Below are 16,461 nucleotides of genomic sequence, written 5' to 3'. Positions count from 1 at the left end.
TCCATGAGCGTCACAGATGGTAAGGTTTGAGGTGCTTTGATAAATAGCTATTATAAATGAATAGCACTTTCACCACTTCACACAATACGTATGTTACTTAGTCAAGTTATTTCTTGATTTCTGTCCCTACTTGAAACTATAAGATTCATGAGGAATTTTTGTCAACCTTGTTCATTGTACCTAGAAGAACACTGGCACATGGTGGGTGCTCAGTAAATATTTGCTGAAGAAATGAGTCCATGAGTGAGTGAATTTTAAAAAGCAGGGAGCTGCTCTCGGCTGTGTGAACTGAGACCCTGGCTTTGTCACCTGGTCGTCATTGATCAAGACGGGCAGGGTTCCTACAGTCTAGGGGACAAGTCCAGGCTCCTGGGCCTGCCTGTATCCTGAGCTCGATGCTCCAAGGGACAGAGCTCGCTCCCACCTGCGGCTGTCACCTTCTCATGACGATATTACTGAGACCTAACTAACACACTCCGCCCAACATCGACTTACTTCTCCTCACAGCCAGCCTGAAGGAGAAGGTACTGTCATCATCCCCATTTCACAGATGGGGAAACCAAGGCACAGAGAAGTCAATCACTTGCACAGGGTCACAAAGCTGACATGTGAACCTGAGCAGTCTGGCTCTCAGGGGACAGTCACTTTGCTCGCAGTACCCTTCGACCTCTGGAATCCTAACACACACCTGTCCCCAAATCCTGCTCACTTATCAAGGTCACTTCAGGTGCCACCTCCCCCAGACCCCACAGATAAGCAACGACACACTTCTCCCAACTTCCAGGTACTTCCTGCCCCCCCTCGACGAGCAAAGCTGTGTCCCCTGAGCACGTGGTCGTGGCTCACCCTCACTGCAAGTGACTTGTCCGTCCCACTGGATGGCAGGCCCTTGAGGCCAGCACAGAGCCTTGATCCTCTCCGTGTCCCCAGAGCACCCTGCACAAGAGCACTCAGCCAACTGTTCGCCTAAATGAAAGGCCTCTGCAATCTCTTCCCCTCACCGCGTCTGTGCAGCCGCTTCCCCGGTGGCCTCCGGGGGCTGCTCACGAGGCTCCTGCCTGCAGCCCACACAGGAGGCTAAAGGGAAAAGTTTACCTGGGAAGGTAAACACGCCTGATCTCGGAACTGTCCCTCACAATTGCTTCAAGAAAAGGAAAGCGGTATAACTCCAAGAATTTGGGAACGAATTCAACTTTGAGCAAACCGTAATCCATTTCTTAATTTCTATTAAGAATTAAGATGCTCACAATTCTATTTGATACTCCAGGAAGGTAGTGTATCAACTTACAAATGTTAGAACAGCAAAGGAAGATACCGTGAGCAATGAGGACAGGAACAGGTTCTAAAAGAGAAATACATACGTGTGCATGTGTGTATACACGTGTGTGTACATGTATGTGTACACATGTGTATCTGTATGCACACACATGCACATATGTGTATGCACATGCATGTATATATACCCATTGTGTGTGCATGCACGCACGTGTACAAGTACACAAGTGTGCACATACATATACACGTTAATCACCGTCAGAACCGTTGTGGCCAATCCAAGGACCTGGGCCTGGCCCCACCACTTCAAAGGGACAACAGACAGGAAAAGAGGATTCCTGGGACCTTCTCTGTCCTGCCACTCATTCACTATGTGGCCTCAGGTGCCCAGCTGCAAAATGCTGAGTGTAACTAAAAGCCCCTGCACCTGTGCCCCACGCGGGAGGGGTGAGAGTGTGCTGCCCGGGGGGACGTGCAGGGGCTGCACACGGAGCCAGCGATCCGCCCGTGCATGGCTTACCTATTGGGGATCTTGGAAATGTCTATCTTCTCTCTAGCGGCGATGTAAGGAATCACCACCACTCTTTTCAAGTCCGGTAGCCCTGAAGGAGAGAGGAGGGAGAACACAAAGTTATGGGGCGCGAGATACTTAGTGGCTGGGTTTTTTAATAAAGCATAACGGTACAGGACAGCGTCGCTTCCAGAGCCCTTGTGGCCCTGCACACAGACCCCCAGCCCCGCTCCGACCGGAAGGGCCACACACCTTTCACCACCTGCTGGAGCTTGTCCAGGTGGCTGTGCTCTCTACCATTGTACACCACAGCCTCCACGGAGAAAAGGAGCTTCGGCTGGATTTGGGAAAAGCGGTCCAGGACACCCTGAGGAGAGGGAGGAAAGCGTCGTCATCGGTCGGTCCTCCAAAAGGCAAACGCCCTCAGCAGCCGTGGGACCGCGACATTTCAGGCAAAGGACAAGCAGTATGATCAGGGCGCCAGCCCCATTCCGGGGTCCCCATCACCCAGTGGCCAATAAAGACACTCAAGCAAAACGTGACCATCACTCCAGGGGAAGTATCGACGTAAACAAATACCAAAGGACGTACAGAGACTGAAAGGACAAACTCCAAGTGTATAAAATGGAAACATTATAAGGTGTTCGCACTACAGAAAAGGTTCCGCACTCACAGGAGCCTTTTAACACGGCTGCTCTTGTGTACGTAATAGGAGACCCACCCTCCAAACAGGAAAGCGTTTCCATGTTTTGGTTCTCTTTTAATCTTCTACTAAAGAGGTACCTGAATCTTCTGAATGGTACTTTTTGCCAACCAAATGCTTGAACGATGATGTGCACACGAGGAAACAAGCCCCACTTTAAAACGCAGGCTCCCCACACCCAGGTGTCTGTGGACACCACGCATGGAATCTGCCGTCCGGCCAAGCAACACCTTTCTCCCGTGCAGGTGTTGAATTTGTTTCTGTAAATGATGTGAACCGACAAGTATAGCCTTGTGACACACTCAATACAACCTGACTGTCATCCCAAGGGTGACAGGTTAAAGCATCTCAGACAGGCCTTCCCTCCCTTTCGTCCCAGCCTTCCCCAAGTCCAGACGATGGTGGAGCCCTTTATATCCACAAGACAGCAGCTGGAAAGACATCGCCCAGAATGGCTCTCCTGTTCCCTTACCCAGCAGTCCAGTGCGAGTGGTTCCAGGTCAATGCCGGGCTGCAGCGCCGGGCCGTGAGGCCAGAACCTCCTTGAGGACTCAATGGGGCAGGGCTCCCCCTTGTTACAGCCACCCGTGGCTGGACGGGTCATTAAGCTCATTAGGGTAACTCACTGCTCTGGAGTGGGCCAGGCATTAGAGGGGAGAGCACAACATGTGTCTATGTCACTGACTCTGACGGGGAGGCCAGGGGCCCCCAGGGGTCCCAGCAGTGACAGCATCACCTGGGGCCCAGACCCCCTGAATCGGGAACTCTGGGGCTGCCGGGAAACCTGTGCTTTCACAGCCCTCTGGGTGACCCTGACGCACGTTAAAATCTGAGACTCTCTGGGCTAAAGGTTCAAGGATTGAGACTCTTTCACTGCTGCGCGATTTTCAACACCAGAAGCTGAATTAACAGAAAAGAGTTTGGGATAAAAAAAAGCATTTGTTTATTCCATCTGCTGTGCCAGGTACCATGCCAGGGAACCAAACAGACAGGGTTCCTTCTCTCTGGAACATATAATCTATCAGAAAAAATAGGAAAACAATTATAAATGTTACTGTTTTCAATTCCCAATTGTTTTAGTGAACTACACTCATGATTTAGGAAAAGAAAAGAAGGGAAGAATTAAAGCCATAAGGAAAAATTAATGATGGAATTGACCAATAAGTGCAAAATCTTTTTTCCAAAAAGACCAATAAAATAAACCTCCTGGCAAGTCTGATCAAGAAAAACGACAACACTTCTAGCTAACACTTACATACAATTCATTTATTATGTATCAGATGGTATCCTAAGCACTTGACTAATATCTACTCATTTAATGTTCAGAGCAACCTGTGACATACATGGATATTATAACAGAGGACAATACCATTACTATCCCCATATTACAGATGAATAAACTGAGGCATGCAATCCCACAAAATTAGAAATCACACTCTCCTACAGAAATAAAGATTAATGAATGAGAAAACACTATTTTAATGTCATTAATAAATTTCAAAATCCAGATGGGGTGGATAAATTCCCAAGAAAAATATAAAGTATCAAACTTGATTCAAGAAGTGGTAGAATACCTGAAGAGACATTACCATGGCAGAAAAAGTGGTCAAAGGTCTGTCTCTTCCACAGACACCAGGGTGAGGCAGAATGGCAGGCTGGTGGCATGGGACAGGAAAGCAGAGGGCAGCTAAAGAGAATCAGGAGGAGGAAGAAAGAAGCTGGAAAGCTCCAGGGCAGCGACTCTCCTCAGCGAGCCTCAAGAGGAGTAGGTTTTGCAGCCAGGTGGGAGGGGAGACGCCTTCAGAGCAGAGGGTACCACAAGCAAAGCCCAGGGCAGGTGGGGTAGGTGGGGCTGGTTGGGGGGGAAAGGCCCGCATGAAACCCTGAGGTCAGGGAGGAGTGGCAGGGAGCCAGATACAGAGCCCTGAAAGACAGCAGAGACGTCTCGTGAAATCCAGCATCTCTCCCAACTGACTGTCCTATACTCAGTTGGTAACAAACTCGGGCAAGGGCTCAGAGGTCTCAGGGGTGACCCGTGGTCACAGTGACAGCAAACAGGACCTGAGGTCTGGGCCCTGGCATCGTGGGGAGACTCAGATGCGTGTCAGGACGCGCTGGACATTGTCCTGGCTGGTCAAGCGTGGGTCACCAATGATCCCTGAGCACCGGAACTACTGGACCAGAAACTGGTTCTGGTCCGGGAGGGAGCTGCTCAGGCGAGAGCTGCTTTCCTATTGCAATGAAACAAACACACCTGTGATCACACATCTGCCCTGAATACGGTGCCTAGCAACCAGTCAAGCCCTGAAACCAACAGTGCTGAGTCACATGGACCGCCACCCAGAGCAAGAACAGCTGCCCCGTCTACACACACGTGCACACACACCCCCACACCCAGTGATCTGAAAATGCTTCATGAGGCTGCGGGCCTGGCTCTTAGATGTGCGGAGCGCAGAGGCTGGGCTCCCCCACGGCTCTGAGAAAGCCACCAACTCAAAGGCAACGGGCAAACAGAGAAAAAAGCAAAACATTGAAAAACGCAGGACCTGGAGGTCTCGATGAGGCTGGAAGGTTGCAGACCCAGAAAACAGAGCACCCCTCCTGCCTGGAGATGACTCCCCCACCCCACCCCCCACCCCAGCCCAAAGCACTGGGTGTCCGACTACGGCGGGGACAACTGGCAAAGATGGAGGAGGGCACCCAGTGAGGAGACAGGCAGGGGCAGGGCAGACGCAGAGCAAAGGGGCGATTCCCGGCATCATCAGGGCAAGAGCAGTGTGTCCCCCCTGCCCCCCACTGGAACAGCCCACCACAGACTGGTACATGCTTGGCAACGCACAGGACCCTTCTTACCAGCCAACGGGGAGAGGAAAGGTCACCATGACATTTGTGGATGGGTGAATCCACCGTATGGAGACCCCTCCCCGTACTCGGGAACTGCCACAGCACCAGGACTTCCTTCAGGGGCACTAACGACGTGACATCATTGTAAAGAAGCCAAAAAGTTAAAACCAGGATTTGCAGGAGAGTGGCAATTTCCTCTTTAAATAGGGATTTTCAGTGATTTGAAACGGGAAACATGACTCCAAGTGGAAAAGTCATTGTGTCCCATTGCCAATCTCAGAAAAGTGGCCTTTCCTGAAAAGGGGCACCATTTGAGGTTTACAATGGTGACGTCAGAAATGAAGAATGGGACACGTTTTCCCAGTAGATTCTGTGAGCCTGAGAACTGCCCTCAGCCCATGGCTTCCCTGTCTTCAGTCCCAGGCCCCACCTCGTCACCAGGAATGCTGCCCTGAGGGTTAACCAAGGGCGGAGCAGAATCTGATGGCTGACATCTGAGGCGCCAGTGTCATCCATTTGTCCCAGGTGCCTACTCAGCACACAGATGCCCATGTGAACAAGTGCCACGGCTCAGTACCGCGCCCAGGACTCCCCGGGCCCGGAAGGCTCAGCCTTGGAGCCGAAAGGCGGGTGCGGGCAGCCAGGAGGGCTGTGAGGTCAGCAGGCACTGACGTGGTAACTGCCAGCCCCTGGATGCTCACTCGGAGGTGAGTGACGCGATGGCTTGCACACACGCCTGCTGGCTCCAGCAGGACGGAGAGGGGACTGTACACCATCACGCCAGCAAAATGAGGACCGATTCCCAGAACTCAGGGCAGAGTAACAGTCTTAGCAGGAAGGCGTTTGGCGCTGTCATTTTCTGAATAAACGAGGGCTCTCCCCTGAGACTCATGCCACCCGACTCCAAGATTCCTGGGACAGAACTGCGAACGACGGCAGGGACAGCAGAGCCATGTCGCCATCTAGTGTTTCCTTTACCCAAAGTAGCTTCAACAGCGGCCGTGATTCCAGCAAACTGTGAAGCAGGAAGGAATGAGACACTCGTGCTACAGGGCCGTCCCCTGCCTGTGTCCTCCCACCGCAGAACCTGGCGGCCAGAGGCAGCCGGAATGGCATCTAGTGTGACACTTTGCACAGGAGAATGAGCTATGAGAACAGGCCACAGGTCAGCAGCCGCGGCCGCACCGACTGAGTTGGAGGCTGCCAGAGGCCCGCCTGCCCCTCATGCTCCCCGCCCTACATCCCGTGGCTCAGACACCCCTCTAGCCCAATCCCCAAGCTCTGCTCTCAGCCAAGCCTTCGGGTGGGGGCATCACTGCAGCCCCTAGAGGTCACAATCACGCCCCATGCCACACACAGCTTGCCCAACACCCTCACAACTGGCTTACAAAAAGTTAAAAGTTCCAATTAGCTCAGAAAACACCCATCTCCCAACTTGAGCAGCACACATCACTGACCTCGAGGGGTAGGTCGCCCTGTCCCCAACCCCACACAAGCGTCACTCTGCGGTCCTCACAAGTTCCCCTATGCGTGTGCTCAGGACACGGAGCCAGGAAGCGGCAGAGAGGGATTCGAACCCAGGCAGAACCTGAGAACCTGCCTGCCTGCGTGCCCTGTGCCAGCAGACTACACTGACTTCTCACCCCTAGGGCCCTTCTCTGCAATTCGTGCCACGCAGCCGGAGACCTGCTGAGGGATCCACCAGCAACAGCAGCCAAGCGCTCAGTCCCAACCTTCCAGACCCTCCCATGAGGTCACCACAGGCCCCAAGCAGCTCACACAGCCTCACTGAGGGCCCTGGGGACTTGAGAGGACACACACACACACAGAGACTTCCAGTCTCAGGTCAGTCCTCACTGACCACGGGTGGTGCTGGGTGGAGGCGATCTGGGAGAGGCCCTGGAAAGTTCCAGGAGGCATGACCATAGTCCAGCTGGCAGCCACCAAGTGGTGCTCTCTGGGGTAGTCATGCTGCCCCTGACCTCAGCGAGGCTGGCCCCTCTCTCCCACCAGGGGACTTTGCTGGCTACGGAGCCTTGGGCACGTGGGATACCCAGGAGCCACAAGGACAGACCCGTTAGAGGGCACGGCAGGTATCCACGTCCCTGACTGACTGTTCGTCCTGGCACCAGGCTGCTTCTGCTCTCGGGCAGCTGTAGCGCTGCTCAGTGGCTGGGGATTTGTCCTGCTGCGTCGTTTGCCCCACAGAGGGGCCCCAGGGCCGGGCAGCGACAGTGGGTTCGGCGCACACTTCCTGCCCCTGCCCCAGGCAGCTGGCTGAAGCTACCCTGGGTCCATGGTCCCCTGGGGGTTACGGAGATAAAGAAGCCCGCGCCCTGCCCTCCCGCACAGAGCGCAAAGCCCAGATCCCAAGTACAAGGTAAGAGATGACCATGACGGACACAAAGCATCGAGGGAACTTCTGGAAGCAAATGGGGGAAACTCCCCGCACAGGATAACCATGTAGACAACTTCATGTGGTCACGCACACCCAGGGCACTCCCAGGGCCCAGAAACACCCCCTCCGGTGGGGACCCCAACTCACGTTCATCCCAAAGTCTGGGGATGTGGAGCTCCAGATGGCACCGATGCTCGCTGCAGCCAGCATGGCCTCCACGGCATGCAGCCCATTGGGTAAATAACCTGCACAGGGGACACAGACAGAAAGCTTGGGGTTCAGGGTGTGTTGGATGTAGTAGACCTCCAAAAGGTCCCTCTGGGAGCCAGGCAGGAGTGGGGAGAGGGGCTGGCTCTGAACTGCCCAAGGGACACGCCAGCCCCACCCCCCACCAGCTGCCCTGACAGCTCTCGTTTGGCTGACCTACCGCCAGCCTGTCCACTTCCTACTGTCACCCTCTAACCCGCTCTCCATGCACTGATCAGAGCGACCCCCCGCAGCCCTACATGAGCCGGCCCCGGCCTCTTCCCCCTCCACTCCTCCCACTCTGGGCTCGGCCACAACAGCCTTCTTTCATTTCTTTAGTGGTTGTTTGCTCCCCCTGCCTCAGGGCCTTTGCACAAGCTGTCTGTTCTGCCTGAACACTCCTCCACACACACCAGCCTTCCCTACTCGGGTGCTCACCCTGCAGCTCTTCACTGAAACTGCCAGAGAAGCCGTCTCCAAGGCCACCCCCTGAACTCAAGTCCCCTGGGTTGTCACCCAGAAAGCACGCTGTGTAATATTTCTCCCACCAAGTGAGCTCTCTTTCGCATGATAAGCCCCTACGTACAACGGTAGCTGGCGCTTCGTGGCTGCTTCTCAGGGCAGGGAGGGCAGGGACTTCGTCTGTCTTGTTCTTTCCTCTGCCCCACATATCAAAGCCTTCAGATATTGAACTGCTGGCTGGCCGGCAGATGAATGGATGGATAGGTGGACGGTTGGACAGATGGACAGACGGGTGGACAGACTGATGGATAGTTGGAGGGATGAAGGGATGGGTGGGTGGAGGGATGGAGAGATGGATGGGTAGAGGGATGGAGGGATGGAGGGGTTGGTGGATGGAGGAAGGGAGGATGGGAAGGAGGGGAAGGACAGGGGAAATGCAGAATGTGAGCAGACAGTCAAGAGACACACACGCCTATAAGGGGCAGAGGAAGGGCTCAGGGCCTCCATCTCATCAGAGGCTGGTTTTATGACAATAGAGGCAGAGAAGCTTTCTGGCCAGAGACTATGATCAATTAAGCAGATGGTCCTAAACGTTCCAGAGGAAAGGATTTGTGCACGAGGTGTCAGGGAGTGGAAGGGCCAGGGCCAAATGTCTTACCCGTGCCGGGCTCCCCAGGTGGCCACCAAGCCGTGGCTTCTGGCACCCAGGACCCGGGACACGCTCCCTTGCCCCTCCTCCCCCTGCTCTGCATGCACTTGACCACAGCGGTTGGCACTTCCGTGTCCTGGGTTCAGCACCGGCCCGGCCCTGCCCAGCCACAGCGTCCCACGGGGCAGGGTTCATGCATCACTCTCTCGGTCCCCAGGCCTCCACCCAGCATCTGGCACATGGCAGGCCCCGATGTTTGCTGCAGAGATGAGTACAAACTGAAGCTTCGCCATGGTGCCGCTGCCCCAGGGCGGGTGGACTCACTGCCCAGAGCGGCTATGTGACCCAGCAGACTTGGTGGAGACTGACCAACGGCTGGATGACCACTTATCAGACACGAGAAACTGAGGCAGGAGCAGCTCTCACTCCGTCTCTGAAGCCCTTTCAGCATCTCCCCATGGACTCCTCCAGAATCATTCCACAGGGCTCTCTTCAGAGAAACATACAATCTGGTCCCACTAACTATGGGAGACTGGTGTCCAAGCTGAGACGCTCAAAGAGGGCAGGCTGCCAGGTACCAGCCTGATTTTGAAGAGTCCAGGACACCATGGCCAAGAGGGGGCTTGGCCGTTTTCCCCAACACACCCTGTTCTCTGCTTCTCCTTCTCCCAGAAATGTGTGCTTCAAAAGGAGATTTTTAAAAATAAAACTGGGAGGGAATGAAAAAATTGGAGAACATTTCAAATTCCTTTTCTAGACCTGACAAGGGAACAGATTAAACCTAACCAAGAGGAACCCAAGATACTGAGGTTCCAACCACAAAAGTATCTGCTCTGATCATCGGCCCGGCTCTCATTCATTCATTCATTCATTCATTCATTCACCAAACCTTTATTATACACCTATTATATGCCAGTCACTCTATAGGCTGAGACATGGCAGTGAACAGAAGACAAGGCCCTGTCCCCTAGTATTGGAGGATGGACACACACACAGACAAACACAGAATCCTGTGATGCTAGGTGGGTGGTAAGGACAACAAAGAAAAATACAGCAGCATTTAAGGAGAGAGTGGTGATGGGTTTTTCCAGGGATGGCCTCTGAGGAGGAAACGTTGAAGCAGAGACCTCAATGAACTCGGGTGAACCCGCTGCTACACAGGAGAACATTCCATGGAGGGTGGAGACTGGGGCACCCTGGTGTGTCCCCTACTATCGATTCCTTTCTAATCAACTAACATATGGCGAGCGGTAACTCCAAGGCCAGTTCTGTCACCTGAAATGGGCTGACACTGGGTCCAGCCCATTTACTCGCTCTCGTGCGATAAGGCCACCCTCTTTGCAAACACACGCTGAAGCACCCCTGGGAAAGGCACACCCACACCAAACACTGAGGTCCCAAGGCCAAAGCTCCGCCCAGCCACCCCTGCTGCGGCCACACTGGTTCCTGTGGCCCTGGTCCCATTACATGGGGGCAGGAGGAGGGCAGGCTGGTGCCCTGATCACCAGGGCCGCACACCATCTCATGTGTGCCTGCTCACCCACGTAGAAACCAGCCCATGTCCAAATGAACTCAAGTTCCTTGGGGCAGAGAACACGTCCATACATAAGCCTTTATACTTTTTATAGAAGTCAAAGTGAAAAGAAAATACGGAAAACATCTGAGCTGCTCTTGGTAGGAAATCACGACTCACAAGGGATGCCTGAAGAAGCAAAGGGCGGTGGGGGGGGCGGGGGTGCTCAGGGCAGGAGAAGGCGCGGGCCTCAGTTTACCAGCTGACCTGAACGGCTCTTTCCAGGACCAGCGTTCCGGGATGGCCCCACCCCACACATTCCACAGGCACTCAGCCCCGTGGCCCCAGCTGGCCCTGCAGAGGACCTGCCCTCACTAGCCTCCACCTTTGCCCAGGCCGGTTCTGCAGCCAGGACTACCCTTGCCTCCCCTCCCACACGAGAGCTAAAGTCTATCATCCGGTTTCAGGCACAGCCAATATTCAGGGGAATTGTTTCAGGCCCTGGGACACGCAGGGAACAGAGGATTCCTGCTCTCACAGAGGTGAGCTGCAGTGGGCAGAAAGAGGCACAACGAAACGATGAGAATAAGACTACGTCAGGCGATGATAAAAGTTACGGAGGGAGCTCGGGGAAGGACGGGCGGTAGGGAAGGCGGCTCTCGGGGAGGCAGTGGCTCGAGGGCCAAGCAGAGGGCTCTGAGCAGGACACAGACCCTCCAGAAGCATTTGGCTCAGTCTGTTGACCTCTTGCTTCCAAGTGTATCCTCTCTTTGGCTCAAGTCCATCTTTATAAAAATTCTCTACAGATGTGACGTTACATCGACAGGACATGGAGGGTGGGTGTGGCAGGAGGCAGGAAAGATGAGCAAGGGTGCCCGTGTAGGGCCTGCCGACCTGGTTTCAGGTCCTCCTCTCCACCCGGAGGGCCGTGCGAGCAGGGGACAGACACCATCATATGCCACTGCGGTCGGTGGCATGACTAAAATCATGGGGCCAGAGAACAGAAATGCCCTCCTCTTTGGTTTAAGAGCGAAACCAGATTGCTGATCTGGGAATGACCCATTTAACTCGGACCTCAGCAGCACAGCACTGAGAACCTCAGCCCCACCTGGATAGGAAACTGTCACCGAATGCTGTCGTCCCTGTCACTGGCCCCCGTGCACTCTGAGAGCCAGTGCAATGCCAGGACCCTTAACTTCTGTGCCCATAAAACGCTCTCAACAACCAGCCAGTTCAGCCTATCTCTGCCGCACCGATTAGATTTAAGATGAAGAAAGTCAAGGTCAGGGAGGAGAGACTCCTGGTCCAAACCCACACACCTGGCCCAAGGCGATGCCAGGCACTGAAACAGGTATGACTCCGGGGAGCCTGGTGCCCTCAGATACTGCTACACGAGCCACACCAATGATCTTCCTCTCTTGGTTATTTTTTGCTGTGCAAAAAATAGTTAAAATCCTATAAGGCCGTATGTGATGATGAGACTCCACCTTATTCAGAGGTTGTCCCAACCTTCTAAGCCATTTCCTCTGCCTCGGTCTCCTCCCTTCCCAACCACGACAAGCTCCCAAAACACTTACCGACGACCCGGTCTCCTTTTTTCACACCCATTTTCCTCATTGCGGCTGCAAACAAAGCCACTTGTTGCCGCAGCTCTTCAAAAGTCACCTTCTCAATTTCCTCTTTGCCTTCCCCTGGAAAAGAGAAAGGACAGGTCGTATGGAGACCACCCTAAAAAGAACGGCTCTGGGTCAGATGCAACGCAGACGCGCACTTGTCAAGAATACCTGCCCAGGGAAACGTTACACAGGTGCGGGAGACAAACAAGATGCAGGCTTACTCAACTTGACCAAAAAGAAAGTCTGCGTAACAATTAGCCAGCGAAATGCACTCACAGAATTTGCCACTTAAAATTTTTTTTATTGTTGGGAGTGCTTTTCTTAGGTGAAGAATCCTTTGGTCTTGGTTGTGGGCTTTTTTTAACTTTTCACTTTGAATATAATTACAGATTTCTAGGGGCGGCCTGTTAACTCAGTTGGTTAGAGCGTGGTGCTCATAACACCCAGGTCGCTGGTTCAATTCCCACATGGCCAGTGAGCTGCGCCCTCCCCAACTAGACTGAAAACGACTTGACTTAGAGCTGATGGTTCCTGGAAAAACACACTATCCCCCAATATTCCTCAATAAATGTTAAAAAATAAACATATAGATAGATATAGATAGATTTCCATAAAGTTCAAAGATAATACAAAAGATACTATAGATAGCTCCCTGTACCCTCAACCCCTAACTCTAGTACAATGTCAAAGCCAGGAAACTGACATTGATACAATGTGTTCATTACCATTGTATAACATTTCCTATAACCACCACCACCACAGCCAAGACCCAGAACATTCCCATCACCACCAAGACCCCCCGCCCACTACCCTTTGTGTTCACTCCCCACCCCCATTAATCCAAACCCTGGCACCACTTCTCTCTTCTCCACTTCTAAAATCTCATTTCTAGAATGTCATTTAATGCAATCACAGGAGGGGGCCTTTTGAGATTGGCTTTTTCCACTCAATGCAATGCCCTTCAGAGTCACTCAAGCTGTTGTGCTTCGGTAACTCATTCCTTTCTATTGCTGAATAATATTCCAGCTTTGTTGTTTTTTCAGATTATAAAGGTAATGAAAGCTCACTGCAGAAAACTTCGAAATTGCAAAATATGTCTGAGTGAGAAAAATAAAATAATCAATCTCACTAACTGTCAAAGAAATGTACATTAGTAAAGTGGTGAGATATGAATTGTCACCTAACAGACTGGCGAGAATGGGAAAGACGGCGTGGCAGCCTCCACAGCGGCCCCCCGGGACCCTGCCCCTGGTGTGCACGCTCTCGTGGTTCCTCTGACACTGAAGGGGCCCTGGACAGCCAGCAGGATATCATGGAAATGACAGTGACTTCTGAGTCTTGGTCATAAAAGACACTGCGGCTTCCACTTGCCTCCCACAGGGGGAACCAGCGGCCACATTGTGAGGACAGGCAAGCAGCCCATGGAGAGGCCCATGTGGGGAGAAACTGAGGCCCAAACAGCCGAGGGAATGGGCTGCTTGGATGTGGATCTGCCGGCCCCGGTCCAGCCTTCAGACGACTGCAGCCCCTGCCAACACCCTCACTGCAGCTTCAGGAGACAGCTCACCACGCCAGAACCACCCAGCTAAGCCACTGCTGAATGTGTAACCCACATAAACGGTGAGATAATAAGTGTACACTGTTTTAAGCCATGGTTTTGGGGGTAATTTGTTACAGGGCAATCGAAAACTAATACAATAAAGATTTAATGTTGCAAAGGCGTAGGAAAATTATTTGAGTGTACTTTCTACAGAAAAGGTGGCTAATCCTTTGCCCATTATCTTTGATGCAAGTATTTTATTGCTGATGGCTAACTGCTTTTCAGTTCTACAACATGAAGTATCTCTTTTCCAAAGCGAATAAACATGCTGATTTCCCTTTGGTATAAATGTGGCTTTTCCTCCTTGCTTAAAGTTATACACGCCTGCCCATTCTTTCCTCACCTCACCGGGTCATCACCTCTCCCACAGTTCCACCCCAGCTAATTGTCTGTCCTTTGAAAATACTCTGTAACCTGAAATCCACTGTTCAAAGACAAAATGTGCTGTGCAGGCAGCTGTTCCAATAACATAAACACTGACGGGCTAATGTACGCTCCTTTCGCTCCACTCGCTGGAGCGTGAAGACAGCAGCACACACACAGTCCTCTTAGCGGGCACCCCCCGATCTCACCCGGAATTACACGTGGGGAGGATGCGCTCTGCTGAGGAGGCCTGGCTGCACAGAGTGAAACTCCGTGAGCACCTGCACGCAGCTGGAAGAGTAAGGAACAAGTCAGAAACACACGCAGAAAGTGAAACCCAATGATTTTTCAAGTCCCCAAGCCAATAATCAGCCAACTTAGGACCCTGCTTAGGAAAGATATCCATTTGTAAACGAAATTTGCTACCTGGCTTGAGGGCACTTATGCCCACCGCAAATGTGAGGAGGGGAGCTCCTTAAAAGAAGGGGCTCGAATATTTAAAAGGGAGGGGACAGCAGGGTGGGGAGGAGAGAGGGCACAGAGAGAAAAGTGTGAGACAGACACAGTCCACCCACAATCATAACCATCCTGCCTTAACCCACACTTAAGAGAGCGCTAGGTGTAAGAGGAAAGGGGCTGGGTTCCGCCTGTTATGTCTGTGTGACACAGAGAACAGCCAGTTCAGTCCCAACCCAGCCACCCGGAAGGCCGACTAGCAATCAGGTATATTGCTGTTTTTTGTTAATTTTGTTTCTGTTTTGTTTCTTAAAGAAGATTCACGTTGGACCTTTCCCATTTTACAGGAGAAACCAGCACTTCAAGCAGAGCCTGAGACATTGGGTAATAGTGCACAGGCATTTAAAGAGATCAGGGAAAAAGGATAAGAGAGACACCGGGCATTCTGGTTCTTCGGGATGACAGACAGCGAGAGCGAGGTTTGCGAAAGCATCGCAGTGTCTGGGACAGCACAGACCTTTAAGAGTGTCTTATGGACAAAATATGGTCTCTCCATACAGTGGAATGTTCCTCAGACATAAAAAGGAATGCTATGATGTGGATGAAACTTGAAAACACCACGCTAAGAGAAAGAAGCCAGACACAAAAGGCCACGTGTTGTATGATCCCATTTATGTGAAATGTCCAGAACGGGCAAACCTATAGAGACAAAAAGCAGATAGGGGCAAGGGGGAGGGAGGAGTGGGGAGTGACTGCTGATGGGAAGGGGGTTTCCTTTGGGGGTGATGGGAATGCTCTGGGACTAGATACGGGTGGTTGCACAGCCTTGTAAGCGTATGTACTAAAGTCCACTGAATGATACACTGAAAAGGGGTGAATTTTGCGTTATGTGAACTGGATCACAATTGAATAAAGAGCCTCCTCCTCCTTCTGTTCTCCACCTCCGTAGACTGAACCCGCCAAGCACTTCCTGCAGGTCTCCTAGACTGTCCCCAGAAATTTAAACATGAGCCATCCCGACCCCAGGTCAGAGGAGCGATCCTGGGGGACCCAGAGATGGAGTGCCGAGCAAACTCCTAGGTTAGGCTGTCTCCTTTCCCAGTACACACTCTCTGCCATTCTCTTCCCCGCAGCCAGGGTCAGTCAGACCCCAAGGCTCCCTTGCTCGTGATCCTCTGAGGACGGCCCACTGCCCTCACACAGCTCCAAACACCTGCCTGTGCCTTCGAGGCCCCCGCCAGCCTGCTGACCTCATTGCCTGTCCCCACAGCCACATGCCTCTCTGGCTATTGCCCACGCCCCAGGGCTTGCTCTGGCTCAGGGCCTTGCCTGCTCCCCATGCCAGCAATGCACCCCCCCACCTCACATGACACCCTCACCTTATTTAAGTTCTGCTCAAATCTCGCCTCTTCCAAACAGGCAGCCCTGGCAGCTGCCTCGGAAAGAGCGCCACTCCCCACGCAGTCACCTCTTTCCCATCATGGTGCTTTGTTTGCTCTTCGCAGCACTCAGAGCCGTCTGGGTTTTCTTATTTATTGTTTCCCCCACTAGAACGTCAGCCCCATGAGAGCCGGGACCATGTCTGCCCTGCTCTACTCACACGGAGGAGGCGTTTGATACAAAGCTGAGGAACAAGTGGATGGGTGGATGGGTGGATGGATGGGTGGATGGGTGGATGGATGGATGAAGAAAATGCCTCCTTAAAGAGCAAGGAGGAGGGCCAGTGAGCTGCGCCCTCTATAGATAAGATTATGAACAACAGCTTTCCCTGGAGCTGGGCTGCTGTGAGCAGCCGGAGGTTGGCGTGGGCTGCCGTGGGCTACCG

General features: G+C 52.8%; 1 protein-coding gene across 1 annotated transcript in view; it reads right to left on the bottom strand.

Moving 5' to 3' along the window:
- AACS (acetoacetyl-CoA synthetase) overlaps positions 1 to 16,461 on the bottom strand; it is a 48,167-nt gene that overhangs the window by 21,152 nt on the left and 10,554 nt on the right. The window contains exons 4-7 of the mRNA XM_019748798.2: positions 12,179 to 12,292; positions 7,879 to 7,976; positions 2,039 to 2,153; positions 1,796 to 1,877 (exon numbers count right to left, since the gene is read on the bottom strand). Of these exons, the coding sequence (XP_019604357.2) occupies positions 1,796 to 1,877; positions 2,039 to 2,153; positions 7,879 to 7,976; positions 12,179 to 12,292 (409 nt within the window). The remainder of the gene's footprint in view (positions 1 to 1,795; positions 1,878 to 2,038; positions 2,154 to 7,878; positions 7,977 to 12,178; positions 12,293 to 16,461) is intronic.

The sequence above is a fragment of the Rhinolophus sinicus genome, linkage group LG16 (genome assembly GCF_036562045.2).
Source record: "Rhinolophus sinicus isolate RSC01 linkage group LG16, ASM3656204v1, whole genome shotgun sequence".
NCBI lineage: Eukaryota > Metazoa > Chordata > Mammalia > Chiroptera > Rhinolophidae > Rhinolophus > Rhinolophus sinicus.
This window is presented reverse-complemented; position numbering and strand designations above follow the sequence as displayed.